Source organism: Caretta caretta, chromosome 23 (assembly GCF_965140235.1).
Source record: "Caretta caretta isolate rCarCar2 chromosome 23, rCarCar1.hap1, whole genome shotgun sequence".
Classification (NCBI taxonomy): Eukaryota; Metazoa; Chordata; order Testudines; family Cheloniidae; genus Caretta; species Caretta caretta.
The window spans coordinates 7561969-7585126 of record NC_134228.1 but is presented as its reverse complement, the minus strand read 5'-3'; the positions used below and the strand labels follow the sequence as shown (position 1 = coordinate 7585126).

General features: G+C 50.5%; 1 protein-coding gene across 2 annotated transcripts in view; it reads left to right on the top strand.

Moving 5' to 3' along the window:
* Window positions 1-15334, top strand: part of LOC125629100 (galectin-9-like) — a 38587-nt gene extending 23253 nt beyond the window's left edge. For both annotated transcript variants that reach the window (XM_075122361.1, XM_048834388.2), the window contains 4 exons: window positions 4077-4106; window positions 4722-4810; window positions 5376-5541; window positions 14706-15334. In XM_075122361.1, coding sequence (XP_074978462.1) covers window positions 4077-4106; window positions 4722-4810; window positions 5376-5541; window positions 14706-14849 — 429 coding nt within the window. In that variant the 3' untranslated portion in view covers window positions 14850-15334. The remainder of the gene's footprint in view (window positions 1-4076; window positions 4107-4721; window positions 4811-5375; window positions 5542-14705) is intronic.
* The last annotated feature ends 7824 nt before the right edge of the window (window positions 15335-23158 follow it).

Here is a 23158-nt window from a genome sequence, read left to right as displayed (position 1 = left end):
TGTCCTGAGCCTCTTTTATAAGTCACAAAAGCAAGCTACCATTGAATCGGGCCTCCTTTCCTTGGGAGCGGTTCAGTAGGCTAGCAAAGATTGGCTGCTATTCAACCGGAACGCTCCTTTGCTCAGTTTCATCCCATCCCTCCTGCAGTTAGGTCCCCGGCTGCTGATGTCCGTCCAGCACTTTAGGTAGTCGTAAAGTCAGTTCTTTTTTTGTTGAGATGTTGCTGTGGGAGATCACATGGCATTTATTTTCCAGACTGTTCCATGACAGGAGAGACATCAGTATCATTTAGTCCCATCACCTGCTTCTGTTCTACTCTCTGCCTCTGCCCCAAACACAGGCAAGGTGTAAAGATAGCTAGAGACGAAGGGCTTGTCTCCACTGCAAAATCAGGATATCACGCCAGCGGTGCCCCTAACTCGAGTTCCACTGACACACGCAGCTCCCCGCTGGAGCATAACAGGACACACCGTCCAGCCAGCGCTCAAGTCGTACAGGAACGCTGGTCCCGTGCTCTTCTGGGGAGCTGGCCCAGCGTTCCAGTCCTGTCACTTGACCCACAGAGGCCGGGAGGACTGGTTGTCCGTCAGTCTGTGAGCCTATTGTTCTCTCTCACAGTCATTCAGCCAGACGGGCAATACCTGTGCAGAGCCAACCCCTCAGCTGCCAGCGGGACCCACTTGTTTTGCCAAGCTTATATGGGGCGATGGGGATTTATCATTGAAGTGGCTGGTCTTGGCACTGGGGCGGGCACCAGAGCATGTGATTGACTTGCCCTTCCCCAGCCTGGAGCCAGCTGCCTCGGAGAGACACCCCCAAGCCCGCCAGGAGCCCCTGAGCAGCACTGACCCCCAGTAGCAAGGAACCAAGCCTGGAACCTGCTTGTTCCTGGCACCTGGCCTCTGCCCTGCCCTGGCAGCCTAGCAGACTGGGTGGTGCTCAGCCCTCTCCTGCAAGGGACTGCTGGGCAGGGTATTCCATCACCCTAGCATCACTCCTTCCCTGTTGATAGCAGCTGAGCTGAGCAGCGAGGGGTCCCCCTGCTGCGGCCGCTGCCACCACCTGCCGCACCCTCCCTTCCAGCACCGTTTTTTAGGACTGGAGCACAGTCCCGGCCATCTTTTGGGGGGGCTAGGCACGCTCCGCGCACTCCTACTGAAGCAAGCCCACAGGTGATACAGGCTGGGTGACACCAAGCTCGCTCAGAGCTAGTGCGGGTACCTCTACCTGAGCGAGCATTACCCACTCCAATGACAGGGCAGTTTCGTGGCCAATGATACACAAAGGAGTGATGTGGCCAGATCACATCTGACCACCTTTGACTGCCCTAACCTGATGGATCAGGTACCCCTTGAACAGGTGGGTGAACAGGAGGGCACCGTTCCCTTCAGGGGTGTAGCCAAGCACCTTAACCACTCACCCACTGCACCTTTCTGTAAGGGTTGAGCACTTAAAGAAGCAGTTAGGCAGTACTGTCCTTTGTGGCTCTAGCCTGGAGTGAACAGTCCACGTAGATGGATCGCATGGTGAGTCATAGGACAGGTGTGAAGGGTACAGACACCAGGGAGAAAGAGGACTAGTTTAGGGGGGCGCAAAGGGGGTAGACTCAGGAGTAAGGGAATGAAACTGAGCAAATGAAAGTGGGGTAAATAGCAGGAAGTGTTTTGGAATAATGAATTTTACTAAACTGTGAAAGTTTCCCAGGGAAAGGGCCATTGTCTGAGCTAATTAAAACAGGACCAGCCTAAGCCCTTGAATCGGCTACCCATCAGAGGAGGGAGGTTCTGGACCAGCCCTCCAAAGTAGTCATGGGGGCAAGAAACCTAGCTGGTTTTAAGATGGAGCTTGATAAATACATAAGTGGGATTAGATGATGGGGTTGCCTGTGAAAGCAGGGACTGGACTCCATGACCCAGGCAGCCGCTTCCAGCCCTGTGTTCCTAGACCGTCCAGAAGGACCCAGCATGCAACTCTTTCCTCTCTGATTTCTGTGCTGTCCTGCAGCGGTGAATTCCACACACTGATTAGCTGCTGGGTAAAAGTGTGCTTCCTTCGATCCATTGTAAAGGTGTCACGGTTGCATTTTAGTAGGTGTCTCAGTTTAAACCCCAGGTCTCTCTCTCTCTCTCTGCACGGCTGCCCTCTCCCAAATTATAAGCACTGTGATTATTCTGTCCCTCAGGTGGGAGATCTAGATTCACTGAGCCCCATCTATGCTGCACAGTTCACGCTGGATCTCTCATTTGTGCTTATCTGTGCCTGTGAATCCAGAGGGAATTTGCCTCTCCTACACATCAGTATTAAGCTCATGGAATACTGATCCCTGTCTTCTCTTTGCTGCCTGTTCTCTGCCAGGCAGTTTTTATTCACTCCCAACCTGTAACTTGTTCTGTGGGTCTGTTTTAGCCCAGTGCTGGGATGGTGGCATTGGTATTCCTGATGTTCCCTGCTGCCTGGTCTGTCGGTGAAATCCCCAGCTGTCACAGCTCCACTGATTAGTTGATACTTTGCGGTGGATCAGCCCAGTTGTTATTTCTGTGCAACTCCCCACAAGGCACACTTTCCTCTTGGGTACACAGAGGAGGAGGAGCTGCTAGTTATTTAACGCGCTTCCTGCCCACCACTTCCATTATTGGTCTTGTGCTTTCTTTTATCCGCAGTGGGTTTCCTCTCCTGGCTTTTATTGCAGTGGGGTCACCAGGCTTCCTTCCTGGGATGTCTCAGCCCCCTGCCTGGCTGCATCTGCCCCCAGCTAGCTCCAGGGCACCAAGCACACTCCTTCCCTTCCCCAGGCTGCCCTTACCTGCCATTCCATCACCCCTTGACCTTCAGGTCTGCTCTTTCCCTTTTATTGTTCATGCCAAACCCACGGCCCGGCATCTTGCTCCATTCCAAACCTCTTGAAAGAAGAATAGCTCCTCCTCAAGCTCCCAGCAGTGCAATGAGTTTGATGGGTCTCAGTTCAGTTCCTGGTGGCAGGTGCCCCCTCACCACAGTCCCTTGACAGAGAGTCAAAGACTCAAATGGGCCACAGATGCTGAACGCCTCTCTGATCAGGAGTGATGACCCCTCCCTGGCAGAGGTGGGTCATACTGGCAGGAGAAAGGGCATGTTGGCTGCCTGGGATGCCCCGTCCTGGAGGCACTATGATTCCCAGCAGATCTGGGGGCAGTTTCAGTCCCTGGGGAGCAGGAGAAGCTGGGCTCTTCTAAGGTTTCTTTTTTATCCATCTTCTCCATTGCATTTGATCTCTCACAAACGTGCCTGTAAATTGCTGTTTGTTTCCTTGCTTTCCTGATTTTGGGCTCCTTCAAGGCATTATTGCTGGCAAGGAAGGTGGCAGGTTTTATGGGTTGTTCTTAGTCAAAGCTGCTACAGAGGCTGGGGAAGCTCCTGTCAAAGGTGAGTTCAGGGCCCAGGGGAAGCTATGCTCAGGAGATGACCTAGAGTGCAGACTGGATGCAGCGAGCATAGGCGAGAAGTGTGCCCGACTGTAAAGTTCACAAGCTGAATGCTACTGAGAGCATTTCTGGGAATGGTGACAATGCTGAGAGCTGGGCGGGGGTTCACCCAAGGGCCCAGAGGCACATACTGGGAGCCAGCTGTGGCCAGCTCCACGGAGATGGCAGCTGGCATTCACAGCTGCCTGATGTAGTCCTCGTGGGTCACTGGTCTGCCTTGCCCTGACTCCCATGCCCACTGGCAGCGGGAATGCCCGGGCTGCTCAGGACAAGAGCGCTGGGTTGTTATTGTAGGGGTGCTCATGAGTCCTGAGCAGCAGACACTGACTCCCTTCTGGGGAGAAAAGAGCTCTGTGGCCTTTATTTTAAGGAGGAACCCACATGGCATTCCCTGCGCCCTGCAGAGAGATAGGAGGAAACACAGGCCGGGTAGGTTTGTGCCTAGTGCCCTTGCCAACGGCCTGTCAAAGAACAGGGAAGGCCTGGTGCAGTCCCCACACCAGAGCCTCCTGCCAGGGGCTTAGCCACTGGCGCTCCCCAGTCAGCACTGGGGGGGTGTTACACGGTGATGTATGAGGGACTGTTCTGACTGCCTTCGTGACTTCTCTCCTCAGCACAACACTCCTGTGACTGTGACCAACCCTGTGAGTACCCAGCCAAACAGCGAGAAGGAACTAGTGAGAGCCGGGTCGGGGTCAGGATTTTTCGGCTTATCTCAGCAGGAGCCGCCCCCCAGAATCACTCCTGCCTTGGCCCAGAGCCTCAACCCCCATCTCAGTTGCTCACGACGATAGGAGCTAAAGGCCGCTGGGCTGCCCAGCGAGTGCTGCTGGCCTGGCCTGCACAGGTGTGGCACCAGAGGAACGGGGTCTGTGCAAGCACATGGGGACTGAATCAGCTGCTCCATACGGAAGGCAGGAGCAGGAGCACAGCCCCGAGGTGGGGGCAGCTGCTTGCTTAGCCCTCTGCCCCAGGGCAGCTGTGTAGGGGCTGCACCTCGCTGAGCCTGGTGTGGCAGAGCTAAGCTGGTCGGGACACAACCAATCCTTGACCAACAGAGCCAGTAACAACCCCCCTCCAGCGGCGCTGTCCTTCCAGGGCCTGGCAGGAATGGAGGTGCCCCCTCCCCCTGAGCCACTCCATCCCCTACCCGAGGCCTTTAACCCCAATCTGTGGTTATGACAGCCTCCCCTGGCTCCCCACACTTGGGTGCTGTGGGAAAGGACTGTGGCCTATGAGATTTTGGGCATTCTTTTCAGGTCGTCCCATTCCAAGTGGCCATCCCAGGGAATATCGCCCAGGCCCGCAAGATCACCATTGTGGGGAACGTGCCTTTCCATGCAAACCGGTAGGTTTCTGATGCAGCCTGGAGGGGAACATGGGGACTTTGGGACCATGTGAATGGACTGGTTTTCACCCACCATCACACAAACACAGCTGATAGGTTACAGCCTGGGATAGAGGTGGGATGGGTGAGAGACTCACCAAGCAAGAATGCTTTAGAAATGGGGGGGAAGGGGTGGGTTGCTGCACTCAGCATGTGACAAACAAAACCCTTTGTCTTCATTTGTGATGCAAACGCTAAGCACCAGGCCCAGCTGGATGCAATCCCCCTTCCTAATATTCCTTCTCCACAAGCAGAGTGGTCTGGTCACAAGATGCTGAAGGCAGATGGGAAAGTCTGGGGTGGGGGTGGGGGGGGAATTGCCAGGAGCTGGGCATAGGGACTCCTGGTCAAAGTTGTGTGGGCTCCAATGCCCAGAGAGGGGTGGGGGGTTGGGGGGGGGGTTGAAGGTGGCCCTGGCTACAGGACATGGGTCTGTCCCACTCTCCAGTGTGCACCATCCTGGTACATTTCTCCCTGAGCCCTTGTCGTGAAAAGCTCTGAACAAACCCTTTCTCCCTCCTCATAGCTTTCATGTCAATCTGAAAAACAGCATGACCGGCAACATCGCCCTGCACATCAACCCACGGCTGAAGGATAGGGTGCTGGTTAGGAACACTCAAACGCATGGCACGTGGGGCTCAGAGGAGAGGCACAGTGCTACCCTGCCTTTTGCGCCAGGACAGGCTTTCCAGGTGAGCCCCAAAGGCGGCTGTCTGAGGCACGCTCGGGAACATGTTCTCAGCTTCATGCTTCAGCTGGGGTGCTGTGCAGTCGGGAATCAGGCCCACTGGGAATCCACAGAGCCACAGGCCCCTGTGGAACTAAATCCTTCAGAGACATTTCATGCTGAGACTGCATCATGACCAACAAAATATTTTCCCATCTTCCTTTCCCCTTTGGGGGTCTTGCCACCGACAGAGTGTGAGAATTTAAAGTTCACCCATATTGCAATTGTACAGATACAGAAACAGTCAAGATCCATTAGTTGGTTGTTTTTCACATGGCCAAGTGCCTACTAATTAGAGATTGGCTCAGCATGAGGTGTTCTATCCCTGTCAAAACTGTTAGAATTAACTAGTAGAATGCCAGATTTTTATATTTGTGTGTGTGTGGAATCTTGTTAATTTCTTGGCCTCAATGAAAGCCTGTGGCAGTGAGCCCTACAGTCTAACTGTGCCTAATGTGAAAAAGTATTTCCTTTAATTTCATGGAATAGCCCCCTATTCTTGTAAGAGACAGGGATAAGATCCTGTGCTCTGGCTCTGGATCATTCATTTTTATAGCATCCGATGAAGTGAGCTGGAACTCATGAAAGCTTATGCTGAAATAAATTTGTTAGTCTCTAAGGTGCCACAAGTCCTCCTTTACTTATTATTAAGGTTGCTTGACACTTTCCATTACAAGAACCTGTTTTCAGTTGCTTATAACTTAGCCTGAAATTCAGGATGAAATTTCCCCAGCCAGGTATGAGCTTCAGACTGATTTTTTTGGTAAGTTTCAGTAGAAACAGTTCAGCCATTTCCAAGAATGAAGCTTGGAAGAAATAGGTTGTTTTGCTCATGCTCAAGAATCCTTGTGACCACTTTGCTGAGAAGCTCTAGGGCAAGACCCACAAAGGGGACTTATTTCAGAGTAGCAGCCGTGTTAGTCTGTATTCGCAAAAAGAAAAGGAATACTAGGGGCACCTTAGAGACTAAGGGGACTTAGGCACTGCACTGCTGAGCCCAACTTTTAGGTTCCCTGCTGTCTAGAAGAATCCACAGCCTCAAGCTGGGCATTCAGCTCCCCGTACAGTGCCAGGGGAAAGTTAGGTGCCTAAGACTGGGATCCACAAAAGCCAGCGGGCTGAGTGGCAGCTGCCTAAACCAGCCAACAGGAAATGCCAAGGAGCGGCCGGTGTCAACTGGAGTATTGTGTCCAGTTTTGGGCGCCACATTTCAGGAAAGATGTGGACAAATTGGAGAAAGTCCAGAGAAGAGCAACAAAAATGATTAAAGGTCTAGAAAACATGACCTATGAAGGAAGATTGAAAAAATTGGGTTTGTTTAGTCTGGAGAAGAGAAGGCTGAGAGGGGATCTGATAGCAGTTTTCAAGTATATAAAAGGGTGTTACAAGGAGGAAGAAAAATTGTTCTTCTTAATCTCTGAGGCTGGGACAAGAAGTAATGAGCTTAAATTGCAGCAAGGGAGGTTTAGGTTGGACATTAAGATAAAATTCCTAACTGTCAGGGTGGTTAACCACTGGAATAAATTGCCTAGGGAGATTGTGAAATCTCCATCATTGGAAATTTTTAAGAGCAAGTTAGACAAACACCTGTCAGGGATGATAATACATAGTCCTGCCATGAGTGCAGGGCTCTGGACTAGGTGACCTCTCGAGGTCCCTTCCAGTCCTATGATTCTATGATAGCTTCCAAGGCCAGAAGGGACAACTGTGAGCATCCAGTCTGACCTTCTGTATAACATGGGCTAGAGAACTACCCCCCCAAAAATTCCTCTTTAACTAGAGCACATCCTTTAAAGTGGTGTAGTGGCAGATAGAAGCCAAGAGGGACAGGACTCAAGAAAGGCAGCACAAGAGCAGATGTGTCTGTGTCCTCTAGAGCAGGGGTCCTCAACCTTTTCCTTTCTGAGGACCCGTCCCCTCCCCCCACCCCACCGCCACAACATGCTACAAACACTCCACGACCCACCAGTGCCACAACGACTGGTTTTCTGCATATAAAAGCCAGGGCCAGCATTAGGGGGGAGCAAGTAGGGCAGTTGCCCAGGGCCCCAAGCCACCATAGGTACGGGAATAATGGGTGCGAAGGCGGGGGGGGGGGTGCTGCAGCACTCCTGGGGTCCCAGCTGTCACTCAACATACCCGGTGTCTCAGCTGCCTCCCCGTGCCTGGGGCTTTGCCTCAGCTCTGGGGAGGGGGGGAGAGTGGACAGCACCCCCACTATTTAAAATGTTCCAGCGCCCACTAAATGCCACAGGGATCCCCACAAAAACAAGTTACTCAGGCTTCGGCTTCAGCGGTGGCAGGGCTGGAAGCCCTGGGCTTCAGCCCCACACAGCAGGGGTTGAGCTTTCTGCCCTGGGCCGCAACAAGTCTAACATTGGCCCTGCTTGGCAGCCCCCCCCCAAAACCTGCTCACAGCCACCCTGGGGGCCCCTGGACTGCTGGTTGAGAACTGCTGCACCAGAGCACACAAATCAGGATTGAAAATCTCACCATTCCTGTACGGTCAACACATTGCTGTGAAATGCACAGGCAAAGTGTGTCTCATCCCCATCTAGTGACCAGTCCATATAACAGCCTTCTACTGTTTGCTACCAGTTACTCAGCTTGAGGAGTTGCAGTCTGTGCTGTGGGCCCAAAGGTCCCAACCCTACTGAGGACCCACGTGGGGACCAATACAGCTCCATGTAATGAAGTTTCAGGTTTTGCTGTTTGCTTTTGCAAAAACCAAAAAGTTACATTTAAAAAGTATCTAGATTAAAAGAGCGTTAAAGTTGCAAGCACTCAAAAATTAAGAAATGCAAGAGGTAAGATTCCCCAGGCAACCTTAACTCTGCCCCCTTGTGGGTGTGCATCACAGTACAGCCTTTAATGCCAAGTACACCGACTAACGACTATTTTTTCAAAAGGATCTCTGCCTCATTCAGTGCACAGGATGAACTGTGCTCAGGGAGTGAGGCAACATTTGAAGACTTTTTTATCCTCCTCATTCAACGATTGGCTCCTGCCTTATTTGCCACACCCCACTTAAACATTGTACGGCATATAGAATTATTCCATTTCCTCATGGGCTTTTCAATGACACTCACTACTGTGACATCTGAGGGCAACACAAAGATTAGTGACACCTCTGTCAGGTGTGAGACAGTATTATCCACTTTTTACAAATGGGGAACCGAGGCACAAAGAGTCAGTATTGTCAAGAGTGATTTGGGGCACCTAACTTGAGATACCTGCGTCCTGATTTCTCAGAGTGTTCAGCGTTTGTATAATACCTCATATGCTCAATTGTAACTCCCACTGATGTCCCTTGCAGTTACAAACGCTCAGCCCTTCTGCAAATCAGGCTCCATGATCTCAAGTTGGGAACCCAGAAAATGAGAAACACACAATGACTGCCCCCCCCAGTGAATATTTTCATTTAAGTGACTCACACAGGAACTCTGGCAGCATTCAACTGCCCTAACCATGGGAAATCCTTTCCTCTGCCTGCAATTACCCTGCCTCATTCACCACATATCTTCTAACTTCTGCAGCAAATGAGACCGGGGTCCTGCAAACAATAGCCACCTTTACTACACAAACCTGATTCATCCCAACACACCGTCCATCCTGTGCACTGAATGAGGTCGGGGTCCTGCAAACAATAGCCACCTTTACTACACAAGCCTGATTCATCCCAACACACCGTCCATCCTGTGCACTGAATGAGGCCGGGGTCCTGCAAACAATAGCCACCTTTACTACACAAGCCTGATTCATCTCAGCATGATTCAGAAAGGCCATAGCACCAATGCCCACACTGCCCCTGGCTCCTCCACTCGCACCTGTGTCCAGACAGAACCCAACCACAGATGCCTCTACACAGGCCTGGTGCGGATTTTCAGAGGCTGTGGCCTGCATTTGCCCATCACAGAAAGCCAGACTGGGGGACCGTCCAGTGTGAGAGATGCCTACTGAGAGACTCTCTCAGAAAGCAGGTGGGAGAGTTTCAGGAGGAGGTGGCTAGGCTGAGGAGCAGCCGTGCATACAAGGAATTCATTGAAAACATGCATATGGAGACCTCCAAGGCTGAGGAAGCAATCCAGCTGGAGAGGACTGCATTAGCACCACCAGGGGAGGAGGAAACGGCTTCTTTACAGGGAGGAATCCAGCTACTGGTTACTTCTGATGGCAGGCAGTGCTCCACCCTTGCTCCCAACACACCATCTACAGAGATCAAAAAATGGGTATGCTGCCCTAGCAATGAGGGATGATGGATGGAGGAGAAGCCATATACTCCTGAGGCTAGCAGGATCACAGCCACCACTCCCAAGAGGAAACAAAGGGTGGCGGTGGTGGTCAGTGACTCCCTCTTAAGGGGGACGGAGGCATCCATCTGCAGTCTTGACCTGGCATCCTGGGAGGTGTACTGCCTGCCAGGTGCCTGTGTCAGAGATGTTACAGAGGGATTGCCGAGGATCATCTGGCCCTCTGACTACTACTCTGTGTTGCTCATCCATGTGGCACTAATGATTTACTGCAAGGTATGACCCTGAGCAGGTCAGCAGTGGACTACAGGGCTCTGGAAGTGAGGCAGAAGGAATTGGGGCAGGGGGCAGGTATGTTCTCATTGATCCTTTTAGTCAAGGGTAGGGGCCCAGGCAGTGACAGACACATTCTGGAGGTGAATGCTGGGCTGCGTGGATGATGTTGCCAGGAGGGCTTCAACTTCCTCGACCACGGGATGCTGTTCCAAAGAGCAGGACTGCTGAGCAGAGATGGGGTCCATCTGTCAAGGAAGGGGAAGAGTATCTTCGGATACACACTGGCTGACTTACTGAGGCCGGCTTTAAACTAGGTCTGATGGGGGCAGGTGACAAAAGCTCACATGTAAGTCCAAAACATGGAGACTTGGGTGAAGGGTCAGACTATGGGACATAGAATCATAGAATATAAGGGTTGGAAGGGACCCCAGAAGGTCATCTAGTCCAACCCCCTGCTCGAAGCAGGACCAAATCCCAGTTAAATCATCCCAGCCAGGGCTTTGTCAAGCCTGACCTTAAAAACCTCTAAGGAAGGAGATTCTACCACCTCCCTAGGTAATGCATTCCAGTATTTCACCACCCTCTTAGTGAAAAAGTTTTTCCTAATATCCAATCTAAACCTCCCCCACTGCAACTTCAGACCATTACTCCTCGTTCTGTCATCTGCTACCATTGAGAACAGTCTAGAGCCATCCTCTTTGGAACCCCCTTTCAGGTAGTTGAAAGCAGCTATCAAATCCCCCTTTATTCTTCTCTTCTGCAGGTTAAACAATCCCAGCTCCCTCAGCCTCTCCTCATAACTCATGTGTTCCAGACCCCTAATCATTTTTGTTGCCCTTCGCTGGACTCTCTCCAATTTATCCACATCCTTCTTGAAGTGTGGGGTCCAAAACTGGACACAGTACTCCAGATGAGGCCTCACCAATGTCGAATAGAGGGGAACGATCACGTCCCTCGATCTGCTCGCTATGCCCCTACTTATACAAGGGCAATCACAGCAGGGACAATGAAGAGAAGAGGGAATATAGAGGAGAAACCCGATGAACATCTTAGATGTCTGTATACTAATGTAAGAAGTATGGGGAATAAGCAGGAAGAACGAGAAATACCAATGAATAATCTCAATTGCAACATAACTGGCATCACAGATACTTGGCGGGATAATTCACATGCCTGGAACATTGGTATAGAAGAGTTCAGCTTGTTCAGCAATGACAGGCAGGGAAAAAAGCGGGGAGGCGTTGCCTTGCATATCAAAGATGTCTACACTCTAACTGAGGTGGAGATAGAAGTGGGAGAAAGACCTGCTGAAAGCCGCTGGGTAAGGATAAAAAGGGGTAAAAAACAAGGGTGCAGTCATGGTACAGGCCTACGATAGGCCACCTAACCAGGAAGATGAGATGAATGAGGGTTTTTTTAAACAGCTCACAAAATCATGCAAAGCCCAGGACTTGGTGGTGATGGGAGACCTCAACTAACAGGACATTTGTTGGGAAAATAATACAGCAGGGCACAGATCATCCAACAAGTTCTTGAAATGCACTTTTTATTACAGAAGATGGAGAAAGTGACTAGGGGAGAGGCTGGTCTAGATTTGATTCTGACAAACAGGGAGGAATTGGTTGAGCGTTTGAAGGTGGAAGGCAGATCGGTGAAAGTGATCATGAAATGATAAAGAGTTCCTGATTCTAAGGAATGGTAGTAGGGGAAAAAAGCAGAATACAGACAATGGACTTCAAAAAGGCAGACTTTAGCAAACTCAGGGAGTTGGTAGGTAAGATCAATGGGAAGCAATTCTAAGGGGAAAAAGAGTTGGCACTTTTTAAAAGAGACATTATCAAGGGCACAAGAGCAAACTATCCTAATGCATAGGAAAGATAGGAAGTATGGCAAGAGGCCACCCTGGCTTAACCAGGAGTTCTTCAACGACCAAAACTCAAAAAAGAGTCATACAAAAGTGTAAACTAGGTCAAATTACAAAGGATGGATATAAACAAACAAGCAAAAACAAACACAAGTATGTAGGGACAGAATTGGAAAGGCCAAGGCACAAAATGAGATTAAACTAGCTAGGTACATAAAGAGTAACAAGAAAACATTTTACAAATACACAAGAAGCAAGAGGAAGACCAAGGACAGAGTAGGCCCATTACTCAATGAGGACGGAAAGATAACAATAGAAAACACAGCAATGGCTGAAGTATTACTTGCCTTTTTTGTTTCAGTATTCAACAAAAATGTTAGCAGTGATTGGACGACTAGTGAACATCAGTGTAAATGGGGTAGGATCTGAGGCTAAAATAGGGAAAGAACACGTTAAGAATTACTTAGTCAAGTTAGATGTCTTCAAGTCAGCAGGGCCTGACAAAATAATTCATAGAATACTTTAGGAACTGGCTGAAGAGATCTGAGCCATTAGCAATTATCTTTGAAAACTCATGGAGGATGGGAGAGATCCCAGAGATTTGGAAAAGGACAAATACAGTACTTAGCTATAAAAAGGAAAATAAGGACAACCCAGGTTATTATAGACCAGTCAGCCTAAGTTCCATACCCAGAAAGATAATGGAGCAAATAATAAAACAATCAATTTGTAAGAACCTAGAAGATAATAAGGTGATAAATAACAGTCAACATGCATTCGTCAAGAACAAATCATGTCAAACCGACCTAACATCCTTCTTTGACAGGGTAACAAGCCTTGTGAATGGGGGCAAGTGGTAGATGTGATATATCTTGATTTTAGTAAGGCTTTTGATATTGTCTCACATGGCCTCATAAACAAAGAGAAATATAGCCTAGATGAACATATTATAAGGTGGGTGCACAACTGGTTTGAAAAGTGTACTCGGGGAATACTGATCAATGGTCCACAATCAAGCTGGAAGGGCATATAAAGTGGGGTCCCACAGGATCTGACCTAGGTCTGATTCTATTCAATATCTTCATAAATGATTTGGATAATGGCATAGAGACACACTTATAAAGTTTGCAGATGATTCCAAGCTGGGAGGGTTTGTAAGTGCTTTGGAGGAGAGGATTAGAATTCAAAATGCTCTTGACAATCTGGATAAATGGTGTGAAATAAATAGGATGAAATTCAATACGGATAAATGCAAAGTACTGCACTTTGGAAGAAATAATCAATTGCACAAATACAGAATGGGCAATAACTGCCTAAGAAGGAGTACTGCAGAAAAGGATCTGGAGGTTATAATGAATCACAAACTACATATGAGTCGACAATGTAACACTGATGGGAAGGAAAAAAAAAAGCCAAATATCATTCCGGGATGTTATAAGGAAGACATGACAAGTAATTATTCCACTCAGCCCTGATAAAACTTCAGTTGGAGTATTGTGTCCAGTTCTGGGCACCACACTTCAGGAAAGATGTGAACAAAATCCAGAGAAGAGCCACAAAAATGATTAAAGGTCTAGAAAACATGACCTATGAGGAAACATTGAAAAAATTGAGTTTGTTTAGTCTGGAGAAAACTGAGCAGGGACATGGTAACAGTCTTCTAGTACATAAAAAGTTGTTATAAAGAGAATGATGGTAAATTGTTCCCCTTAACCTCTGATGACAGGATAAGAAGTAATGGGCTTAAATTGCAGAAAGGAAGATTTAGGTTGGATATTAGGAAAAACTTCCTAACTGTCAGGGTAGTTAGGCACTGGAATAAATTGCCTAAGGAGGTTGTGGAATCTGTGTCAATTGAAAGTTTTTAAGAACAGGTGAGACTAACACCTATCCAGGTCTAGTTCAGTGATTCTCAACCTATTTACCATTGTGGGCCACATATGCTGCTCTCTATGTGTTATGTGGGCTGCATCCACGCAATATATATACTACATGTATGGTCCTGAGGATGTCACATGGGCCACAGCTGTGTGCTGATTGGGCCGCAAGTGGCCTGCAGGCCATGGGTTGAGAACCACTAGTCTAGATAATCCTCAATCCCATCTCAGTGCAGGGGACTGGACTAGATGACCTATTGAGGTCCCTTCCAGTCCTACATCGCTATGATTTTATGTAATTAAAGACTGTACCATAATGCTCACACACAAGGCAGATGAATTAAGGTTGCTGGGCAATATTAATCCCTACATCACCTAATTTTTGAGTGCTTGAATTTGCAACCTTCATGTTCTTTTAATGTGGGTTTTAAAAATATGATTTTATATACTTTGATCTGCTCTCCCCATTCGTCTCCTTTCCCAAGCAGGTAAGCTTTCTGCTGAAAACAAATCTTTTAAAGATACTTCTGAGGAAGTGGAGCTTGAGTTGCTATCTTAGCCATACTGTGTTCCCTATCAAAAGAGCTTGAAATAAACACTCTGTGATCATGTAATACAAGGGGTGAACTTGGAGATAAGCCAGCTGCTGTTTATTTCAGGAGCTCTGTTAGAAAATGTTACATTTGTGGTTTTGAAACACGCAGGTCAGGAGAAGGTTTTCTTGGCTTCAACTTTATCTTCTTGGCTAATGTGCTGCATGATGAACTGATGGCTCCCCTGGGCCTTGTGTTATCCGTGTAACAGTTGTTCTTGTATCCTTGGGTGTCAGGGCACACAAATGTAAATCTTCTCTCTCTTCCAGATGGAGATAATGAACACGAGGAACTGCTACCAGGTCTCGGTGAATGGGCTGCATGTGTTTGACTATGTCCACCGCATCCCTGCCAACCAGGTGGACCAGCTAGAGATAGCGGGGGATGTGTCACTCTCCTACGTGCAGTACTGATGGGCCCACCTGGGCCACTAAGTTCTCACTATTTGACTCAATCCACTGGGCTGAGTCTCATCTTCCCCTCCACTCCACAGCCCTCCATTTTCCACAGCCCTCTCATCATCTTCATTCAACAGCTCCACTGGTGAGCCTGGAGATCTCAGCCACCAAATCTCACATCATACAGAAACTTGGAAGTCTTACTCCGGGGCTTGGGGGAGGGAAGGGCTTCTCTCATTGCCTCTTTTTTTGTCTATATACATTTCTGATACTGTAGATTACAGCAGTGGTTCTCAACCTTTCCAGACTACTATACCCCTTTCAGCAGGGTTTGATTTATCTTTGCATATCACAAGTTTTATCTCGCTTAGAAACGACTTGCTTACAAATCAGAGATAAAAATACCAAAGTGTCACAGCACACTATTACTGATAAGGTGCTTACTTCCTCATGTTTACCATATAATTATAAAATAAATCAACTGGAATATCAATATCGTACTTACATGTCATTGTGATACTTGAGCCTGTTTTTCACTTGTGAGCCTTGTCTGAAGGCTGAGCCCCATGCGGCGTGGCTAAAGCATGTAACTTAGCTTTATGGGGCCCCCTATGGCATGGGGCCCCCTATGGCATGGGGCCCCAGGCAGTTACCCTGCTTGCCACCCCCTAATGCCAGCCCTGCACTTGCGAACTCCCTACACCCACCCAGTAACCTCCCCTGGTGTCATGACCTTCCGGTTGAGAAACGCTGATCTAGATGATTTGAGTACCCCCTGGAAGACCTCTGCGTACCCCCAGGGGTGTGTGCCCCCCTGGCTGAGAACCACTGGATTAGAGTTCCAGGGCCTGAATCAACCCTGTCTGATGATGAGTTTGGAGAGGGTGGGGGGTTGTTTGAAAGCCTGACAAAACACCGTATCACCCATGGGTGGGCACTTTTCACCAAGCGATCACGCCACAGCTGACCTCTCAGTCCTCTTCCTCCAAGGAAACCTGCACAACACCGTCAAAAGACGAGCCTGGGAGCTTAAATTCAGAACTTCGCTAGATACTAAAAATCATGGACTGAATAGAGACACTGAATTTATGGCTTATTACAGCAACGTGTAATCCCCAACCCTCCTCCCCACCAAGCGTTCCCCTCCCAATGACTGCACAGGTACTGAGAGGCTACTTCACCTTTGAAATATGCGCTACCCACTTATGCTAAACAATCTATTCCATCTTGTATTTAGCTGTGACTATGACAAAATGGGAAATTTTTTTAAGAGTTTTGCATGAATACTGTGTGGATCTCAGTGTCCCTGTGTGCTGCATGGGTAATGAGGTGGTGGGAGAGGGAGTTTTTGTTGCAGGGGACCAGGTGTGACCTCGCCTGGCAGTTGGGACCCCGGAAAACTGCCTGGAGATGGGGGACCGTAGTGACCAGGTGGCCCATCCCAGCTTGGCAGTCAGCCAGTTCTGGCCACTGGGAGGACAAAGGGCTGAGGAGAGAGGACCCTGCAGACCTGACTTGCTGGTTCCAGCCAGGGGGAAACAAAAGATGGAGGAGAGGAGGCCCAGGTGATCTGTTTACCTGGGACCAAGACAAAGGACAGCAGAGGAGCAGTTGCAGGAGATAATATAGGATGGTTGGCTGGAAGGAGGGAGCAGCTGGACTGGGGAGAGAGAGCAGCCAGAGGCCCCCGGGATGCAGGAGAGACCTAGATGTACTGTGCTGAGGGTAGCTAGGCCCGAGGGCCCGCAGAGTTTCCTGTGCTGGGTTCAGATGCTCAATAAACCCTCCTGTTTTACACTGGCTGAGAGCCACTGCAGGCTAGAGATCATGGTTGCATTATTCCCTCTGGGCATAGAGGCCCCAGGGTCCAGAGCGAGTGGACTCCCTGAGTGGCCCACAACCAGAAACAGGTGTGCTAAAGGACCCCCGAGAAGGGCTGTCACTCTGAAGGGGGGCTCCTCCCAGGGACCCTATGGAACCGAGAAAGAGCACAAGTCCTGTGAGTCCGTGACAGTGACACTCTGAGTACCGTTCCCAGACCTGAAGAAGAGCTCTGTGTACAGTTGAAAACTTGTCTCCCACCAGCAGAAATTGATCCAAAAAAAAGATATTACCTCAGCCATCTTGTCTCTCTAATAAAATTAACACAGCACACATTACATGGATTAAAAACTGGTTAACATATAGGTCTCGTCATAGGGGAATCATCGAGTGGGTGTGCTTCTAATGGGGTCCTGCAAGGATTGGTTCTTGGCCCTATGTGATTTATGTTTTTATCAATGACCTGGAAGAAAACATAAAAACATCACTGGTGAAGCTTGTAGATGACACAAAGACTGGGAGAGTGGTAACTAGTGAAGAGAACTGGTCACTGATACAAGTCTTTAAATCAGCTCTGCACTGAGAAATGAAGTGTGATATGGAATATCATCCCTTGCAGCTGTACCTCCAGCCACGCAGACACTAAACCAGTGGTTCTCAACCTGTTTACCATTGTGGGACGCAGGTTGAGGACCGCTGCGCCAGACACACATTGGTCTGCCCAGCCCTGCGCTGCCAGCCTGCCCCTTCTCCTCGGGGGCAGGTCCATGCCAAGCACCACACCGACCCCCCCACCCAGCGCTCCCTGACTCCCTATGTCCAGTACTCCCCTGCCTAGAGACACCCCCCCGACTGCAGTCCCCTATGGCCAGTGCCCCCGCTAAGAGTCCCCACAGACCCATATGCCCAGCGCCCCCCTTCCCACAGCCCCCCGACTGCCCAGAGCCCCCACACAGCCCCACCACCACAACTGCCCAGCACCTCCCACAAACCCCTCCTGCCCAGAGCCCCCCCCACAAACCCTCTCAGAGACCCACTCTCCCGCACCCTTCCCCCCGGACACACTCAGCGGCCCCACTGGGAGGTGACTGTGTCCGCTGGGCTGAGCTGGCAGCATGGCCAGGGATTGCTCTGGCCCCTCAGGAGCGGCACAATCAGCTAAGCTGGAGCAGGTGCAGGGCCTGCCCAGGCTGGACTCCCTCAGGACCCACTTGCCCAGCAGGGCCACCTGCGTTGGACTGCTGAGCTCGTCTCCTGCCCCAGGGGGCTGCTTCACCTTCCCTGCTGGCAAAAGCGTTCCAGCTGGGCTGCATGGCACCATCTCCCCCTCAGCCAGCCCTGCCTCCTTCTGGACCCCGGAGCGGGAAACTTTGAATTTTTTTAACACACAGCTGAGCTGCAGCTGAGTGCTCACTGGGAGGCATGATGCTGCCCAGGGATTAAGAACCACTGTACTAAACAGTCCCCAAAAAGACAGTCACAATGGAGACAGAGGACTGCATATCACCCAGCATACACCAACAAACCTTCCAGCAAACACAGATTAGCCTCACGACTCACCGGTTATCCCACGGCGGGAAACCAGCACAGAAACAGCACTTCATCAAAGAAACGGCATGCGTGGGCAGGAAAACTGCAGAAAACCGGCACTTCCAGAGGACTGCCGGCGTAGCACAGACTTGATTAAACTGAGACAGGGAAGGAGACACAGAAGCCGGGTAACACAGCGTCCCACAGAGTGATAAACCTCATTGTGATTCCAAAAAGCATTGTGCAACTGTATCATGGAAACGGGTTGAGAGCGGGGCCCTTGACAGTAGAAGCTGGCAGACAGCACTGATCTCAGTGCTGGGGGGGGGGGGGGGGGGGGGAGAAGAGCAGGAGAAGCAGCTAAGATGTTAGGAGGAAGGGGAAGTGTGGGGGAAACAAACACTGAACTCACAGTGGGGAGGCAGTGGTGGGGTGGGGAGTGGAAAAGCAACACCACAGCACAGGGTGGGGTGCCTAGGACATGAAGTGTGAAAACTAGTCAGTGACAGCACTAAACAGGGGATCGGAGAGACCAGCGGAGCCCTACCCCAGCCCAGGGTGTAACCTGTGAGGGCAGAAGAGAGCGGATGTGAATGCAATGCAGATGGGAATTCTTTAAAAAAGGGAAAGAGGCCCCTGCAGTCATCCCCATCACCTCTAGGTGCAGCATGGGAAGGGGGCAGCTGCCGGGAATGACCCTGGGTGGGGCAGAAGTCAGCACAGAGAATAGCGGAAAGAGCCAGGGGCCTGGATGGCGGGTGAACCATGGGCTTGGGGAGGCTAGCCCCTGACTGGCCCGCCCCTTCTGACCAGGACCTCGCCCCTCCCGACCCCACCAAAGCCCAGAGCCCCCCACTCCACCCTGGAGCACCAGGCAGGCGGGCAGTGCAGCCCCCTCCCAGGCCCAGAGCACCGGGCAGGTAGGCAGCTGAGCACAGACCCCGGGCCCAGCACGGACCCCAGGCCCGGAGCTCCAGGTGGGTGGGTGCCACGGACCCCAGCCCCCGAGCACCAGGCGGGAAGGCGGAGCGAGCACCCGCTCCAGCCGCCCAGAGTCCCTGGCTGCAGGCCGGCCCCCACTTGCCCCAGCCTGGGACCAGGGCACCAGAGCCCTCCCAAAAGTGGGGGGCTGGGGGCCCCCGCCTGAGGTGGAGGCGAAAGCAGCCCCCTGACCGTGTCCCAGATCCCCTGCTCAGGGCAGGTGGAGGGACCAAGGCTCCCCACAGCTGCCCGCGCAGCTCTCCCCGACCCAGCTCCGGCTGTGGGAGGGAGCCACGGAGCACAGTCTGGCCATGATAAGAGCTGGCTGGCCAGCTGTAGGGAGCTGCGGCGTACCCTCCACCTGCCTGCGGTGCAAGGGGCCTGAGCAGCCCCCGGCCTCCAGGCTCCCTGCATGCTCCATGGCTCTGAGGCCCTCCCACCCCGGCTGGAGCCAGGTTGGGGAGAGCTGTGCGGGTGCCAGGCAGCAGTGGGGAGCCGATGTGGAATCACAGACCCTCTGGGCGGGCGGGGACACGGGGGGGGGGGCCTGCTCTCAAACTCTCTCCCCACCCCAGGCAACCGGAGGGTCCACTGCAGTTCCCCACAGCTGCTCGGGCTTCCCAGCTGGGCTCCATGCTGGCCTGTCCGGGGGGTGGGGCCTTGGGGGGAAGAGGAAGGGAAGGGGGTGGGGTCCACCTCAGCAAAAGGTGGATGGGTCAGGCCCCAGAGTAGCAGGTGTGTTAGTCTGTATTCGCAAAAAGAAAAGGAGGACTTGTGGCACCTTAGAGACTAACCAATTTATTTGAGCATAAGCTTTCGTGAGCTACAGCTCACATCATTGGATGCATTCAGTGGCCCATCCACTTTCAAAAAGCAGGAGGGCTATGGCCCCCTGCCCCCTGGTTCTGGTGCCGCTGGCCAGGGGCTTGGCCACATGGCAAAGAAGAAGCGCTGTGGTGGGAAGCAGGAGGGGGCCTAGGGGTGGAGTGTGGGCAGAGCCATGCAGGCAGTTTGAGGAGACCCAGCCTTCCCCTGCCTTTGATACCCACTGCCCATGGCCCCGGGAGCCACGACAAGCAAAGTGGGTGGGGGAACTATATGCGGTAGGGGATGGGAGGGAACCTTGAGAAGAGACACACACCAGGCTTCTCCCCCAACCTCCAACTTCTTGTAATTTCCATGGGATGAAGCCGTGGCAGGGTTCACTCTCCTGACCCTGACAGCACCAACACACTGAGAAGTCGGATAACATTGGAAGTATTCTTTAAAAGGAGGGGGAGGAACACCCAGCCTACCCCACAGCAAGAGTATTAGCACCGTTGCACTATGCAAAGTCTGCCTGTCTCCAGTTACCTCTACGAGCATGGTCACTCCCCAATTTATCAACAAAAAGAAAAGGAGTACTTGTGGCACCTTAGAGACTAACCAATTTATTTGAGCATGAGCTTTCGTGAGCTACAGCTCACTTCATCAGATGTTTACCGTGGAAACTGCAGCAGACTTTATATACACACAGAGAATATGAAACAATACCTCCTCCCACCCCACTGTCCTGCTGGTAATAGCTTATCTAAAGTGATCAACAGGTGGGCCATTTCCAGCACAAATCCAGGTTTTCTCACCCTCCACCCCCCATACAAATTCACTCTCCTGCTGGTGCTAGCCCATCCAAAGTGACAACTCTTTACATAATCAAGTAGGGCTATTACCCTATGATCCCACTGAGAGTTACCAAAAGCAACTACAGCATTTGCTCAAGAAACTTCCTGAAAAAGCACAAGATCAAATCCGCACAGACACACCCCTGGAACCCCGACCTGGGATATTCTATCTACTACCCAAGATCCATAAACCTGGAAATCCTGGGCGCCCCATCATCTCAGGCATTGGCACCCTGACAGCAGGATTGTCTGGCTATGTAGACTCCCTCCTCAGGCCCTACGCTACCAGCACTCCCAGCTACCTTCGAGACACCACTGACTTCCTGAGGAAACTTCAATCCATCGGTGATCTTCCTGATAACACCATCCTGGCCACTATGGATGTAGAAGCCCTCTACACCAACATTCCACACAAAGATGGACTACAAGCCGTCAAAAACACTATCCCCGATAATGTCACGGCTAACCTGGTGGCTGAACTTTGTGACTTTGTCCTTACCCATAACTATTTCACATTTGGGGACAATGTATACCTTCAGATCAGCGGCACTGCTATGGGTACCCGCATGGCCCCACAGTATGCCAACATTTTTATGGCTGATTTAGAACAACGCTTCCTCAGCTCTCGTCCCCTAAAGCCCCTACTCTACTTGCGCTATATTGATGACATCTTCATCATCTGGACCCATGGAAAAGAAGCCCTTGAGGAATTCCACCACGATTTCAACAATTTCCATCCCACCACCAACCTCAGCCTGGTCCAGTCCACACAAGAGATCCACTTCCTGGACACTACAGTGCTAATAAACAATGGTCACATAAACACCACCCTATACCGGAAACCTACTGACCGCTATTCCTACCTGCATGCCTCCAGCTTTCACCCTGACCACACCACACGATCCATCGTCTACAGCCAAGCTCTGCGATACAACCGCATTTGCTCCAACCCCTCAGACAGAGACAAACACCTACAAGATCTCTGTCAAGCTTTCTTACAACTACAATACCCACCTGCAGAAGTAAAGAAACAGACTGATAGAGCCAGAAGAGTTCCCAGAAGTTACCTACTACAGGACAGGCCTAACAAAGAAAACAACAGAACGCCACTAGCGGTCACCTTCAGCCCCCAACTAAAACCCCTCCAACGCATTATTAAGGATCTACAACCTATCCTAAAGGATGACCCAACACTCTCACAAGTCTTGGGAGACAGGCCAGTCCTTGCCTACAGACAGCCCCGCAACCTGAAGCAAATACTCACCAACAACCACATACCACACAACAGAACCACTAACCCAGGAACTTATCCTTGCAACAAAGCCCGTTGCCAATTGTGCCCACATATCTATTCAGGGGACACCATCACAGGGCCTAATAACATCAGCCACACTATCAGAGGCTCGTTCACCTGCACATCCACCAATGTGATATATGCCATCATGTGCCAGCAATGCCCCTCTGCCATGTACATTGGTCAAACTGGACAGTCTCTACGTAAAAGAATAAATGGACACAAATCAGATGTCAAGAATTATAACATTCATAAACCAGTCGGAGAACACTTCAATCTCTCTGGTCACGCAATCACAGACATGAAGGTCGCTATCTTAAAACAAAAAAACTTCAAATCCAGACTCCAGCGAGAAACTGCTGAATTGGAATTCATTTGCAAATTGGATACTATTAATTTAGGCTTAAATAGAGACTGGGAGTGGCTAAGTCATTATGCAAGGTAGCCTGTTTCTTCTTGTTTTTTCCTACCCCCCCCCCCCAGATGTTCTAGTTTAACTTGGATTTAAACTTGGAGAGTGGTCAGTTTAGATGAGCTATTACCAGCAGGAGAGTGAGTTTGTGTGTGTATGGGGGTGGGGGGGATGTGAGAAAACCTTGATCTATGCAGGAAATAGCCCGACTTGATTATGTAAAGAGTTGTCACTTTGGATGGGCTAGCACCAGCAGGAGAGTGAATTTGTGTGGGGGGTGGAGGGTGAGAAAACCTGGATTTGTGCTGGAAATGGCCCACCTGTTGATCACTTTAGATAAGCTATTACCAGCAGGACAGTGGGGTGGGAGGAGGTATTGTTTCATATTCTCTGTGTGTATATAAAGTCTGCTGCAGTTTCCACGGTAAACATCTGATGAAGTGAGCTGTAGCTCACGAAAGCTCATGCTCAAATAAATTGGTTAGTCTCTAAGGTGCCACAAGTACTCCTTTTCTTTTTGCGAATACAGACTAACACGGCTGTTCCTCTGAAACCTGTCAATTTATCAACGTCCTTTGTGAACTGTGCTCACTAGAACTGGACACAGGATTCCAGGAGCGGTTGC